This window comes from Octopus bimaculoides, chromosome 12 (assembly GCF_001194135.2).
Source record: "Octopus bimaculoides isolate UCB-OBI-ISO-001 chromosome 12, ASM119413v2, whole genome shotgun sequence".
In the NCBI taxonomy this organism is placed as follows: Eukaryota; Metazoa; Mollusca; class Cephalopoda; order Octopoda; family Octopodidae; genus Octopus; species Octopus bimaculoides.
Genome location: NC_068992.1, coordinates 61,515,195 through 61,517,979, shown reverse-complemented (window position 1 = coordinate 61,517,979; position 2,785 = coordinate 61,515,195). Strand labels below are relative to the sequence as shown.

The following is a 2,785-nucleotide window of genomic DNA, read 5'->3' as shown; positions in this document are numbered from 1 at the left end:
AGTATCTTGAGAGAAAAGCTGAACATTAGAAGCATCAGTTGTGGTGTGCAAGAGAGACGATTGCACTGGTATGGACATGTGGTGAGAATGGATGAGGATAGCTGCGTGAAAAAGTGCCACACCCTAACAGTTGAGGGAACCCGTGGAAGAGGTAGGCCCAGGAAGACCTGGGCTGAGGTGGTGAGGCAAGACCTTCGTACATTGGGCCTCACCGAGGCGATGACTACTGACCGAGACCTTTGGAAATGTGCTGTGCGTGAGAAGACCCGGCAAGCCAAGTAAGATCGTTGCCAGTGCCCCTGGACTGGCTCTTGTGCGGGTGGCACATGAGATGCACCATTTTGAGCGTGGCCGTTGCCAGTACCGCCTGACAGTCAACAGTTCTGAGGGGAAGCTATATATAGGGCACTGCCCATGGACTGATAACAGATGAACTGTAAACAGGAACTTCACTGCAGCCTAGCTAGCAGGCTAGTCCACAAAGAAGGGACTTTCTGTTAGGCAGTAAAGGAGTCTGGAGATGTTGGTGACCGATTGTACTCACCCTCACAGTGCTTAACTGATTGAAGCAAAGTCAACAACACACCAACATACTCTTGGTCCTGATTATTTTAATGCATTACTTAACAAAGCTATGTGTGTTTGATTTAGTTGTTCGGTGGAAACTTACTTTTCAGCACTTTGCAGGAATACTCAAGGGATTTTTCCTTGTTTATGTTAACACAACCATATTCTTCTCCAGTAAGCATTCTTGTCATGACAATCTGAAAAATCATGGAAGAAATTTTTAAGTGATTATTTGTATTATATATTTAAATTAATACAAATGTCTACTTTGATAAATCCTTGTCTTTATTAGTCTGGTGTTAGTATCAATATTTCATCAAAACAAGTCTTCAGCAGTTTTATTGGTCCTTCCATTTTATTTGAGTGAGATAGAGAAATTCTACTTTATGTTTAATTAAAATTGTAAGAATAATATCCCAACTCTAGAATCATTAGTCATATTAAATGTAGTTATACATAATTATATATTTTTCAATGCTGCTTCATGTGACTAATTATTTAATTACAGCTTGACCAAGCTTTTAGTATGTCAGTGTATGCCTAATTTACTATTCTTATAGGGCTGTAAAAGGCAAATTTTCATAGTTCTCAGTGAGGAATGACACAGGAACATATGCAGCAACCCACGATACATCATTCATTGCTCAATGTGTTTTTACATATTTTTATGCAAGGAGAATTCTTTCCTGGGGCTATTTCTTTAACAAGAGGTCTTTCTTCTCATATCAGAGTGTACACAAACATGTTAGAGCTGGTTGTACACAATTACACTTTATTCAAGGTGCAGGAGTGGCTGTGTGGTAAGTAGCTTGCTAAACAATCACATGGTTCTGGGTTCAGTCCCACTGCGTAGCACCTTGAGCAAGTGTCTTCTACTATAGCCTCGGGCCGACCAAAGCCTTGTGAGTGGATTTGGTAGACGGAAACTGAAAGAAGCCCGTCGTATATATGTATATATATGTGTGTGTGTGTTTGTGTGTCTGTGTTCGTCCCCCCCCCCCATAATCGCTTAACAACCGATGCTGGTGTGTTTACGTCCCCATAACTTAGTGGTTCAGTAAAAAGAGACCGATAGAATATGTACTAGGCTTACAAAGAATAAGTCGTGGGGTCGATTTTCTCGACTAAAGGCAGTGCTTCAGCATGGCCGCAGTCAAATGACTGAAACAAGTAAAAGAGTAAAGAGTATATATACATATATCATCATCATCATCGTTTAACGACCGCTTTCCATACTAGCATGGGTTGAACGATTTGACTGAGGACTGGCGAACCAGATGGCTGCACCAGGCTCCAATCTGATCTGGCAGTTTCTACAACTGGATGCCCTTAATGCCAACCACTTCGAGAGTGTAGTGAGTGCTAGGGCCAGTCTGACACACTCAAATGGTGTTTTTTATGTGCTACCTGCACAGGAGTCAGTCCAGCAGCACTGGCAACGACCTTGCTTGAATGTTTTGTTCACATGCCACTGGCACAAGTGCCATAACAGAAATGCCTGTCATTAACTGGGTTGAAAAAAGCTGCCAAAATTATACTACGAATATTGAAAGCTATTCATTTAGATTGTATTGAGCATATATGAGAAATGACTATTAACTTTCATGTAGATGATAGAGTTGTTTCCTTCCGGCCAGTATCGGGATAGGCACATATAAAATTCTGATCTATGATTTCTAGTATTTCAGTTTATAAATGAAGCAATCATCACACAGACTTTGGCTTATGTGTAGTACAATGTAACTAAATAAAAGTTAAGGGAAAACTGAAAACATATGTACTATAATTTATTGAATTTAAATATCACAACAAGCAAAAATACAAATAGCTTTTTTTAGATGAATAATCTGGTGGCTCAAAGATATAAATATAAAGCAAATACAAACAATATAATAATACTACTAAAGTGCACACACAAATTTAATAAGAATATATAGTAACAATCTATCACTGTGAATAGCATACTTCTTCTTACACATAGAATATTGAAAGAGATAATTAAAGATCAAACATTATAAAAAGTGAAAAATAAACCATGAATAATTTTCCTAGTTTCCCCAGAATTTTCATTTAGTTATCACCCTTAGACTGGTCGTTTTTTTTTTGTTTTTTTTTAGTGGGGACTGTGCTATGTGCAACATTTCGGAAAATGGCTCATAGATCACTTGGGGTGGGGGGAACCTAGAGACTCAGGACCACTTCATTGTCTTTGTAAATA

The 2,785-nt window shown here is 38.9% G+C and overlaps 1 protein-coding gene across 3 annotated transcripts in view; it reads right to left on the bottom strand.

The window, feature by feature from the left end:
• Positions 1-2,785, bottom strand: part of LOC106873229 (uncharacterized) — a 64,430-nt gene that overhangs the window by 20,832 nt on the left and 40,813 nt on the right. For all 3 annotated transcript variants that reach the window (XM_052972213.1, XM_014920500.2, XM_014920501.2), the window contains exon 7: positions 671-764. In XM_052972213.1, coding sequence (XP_052828173.1) covers positions 671-764 — 94 coding nt within the window. The remainder of the gene's footprint in view (positions 1-670; positions 765-2,785) is intronic.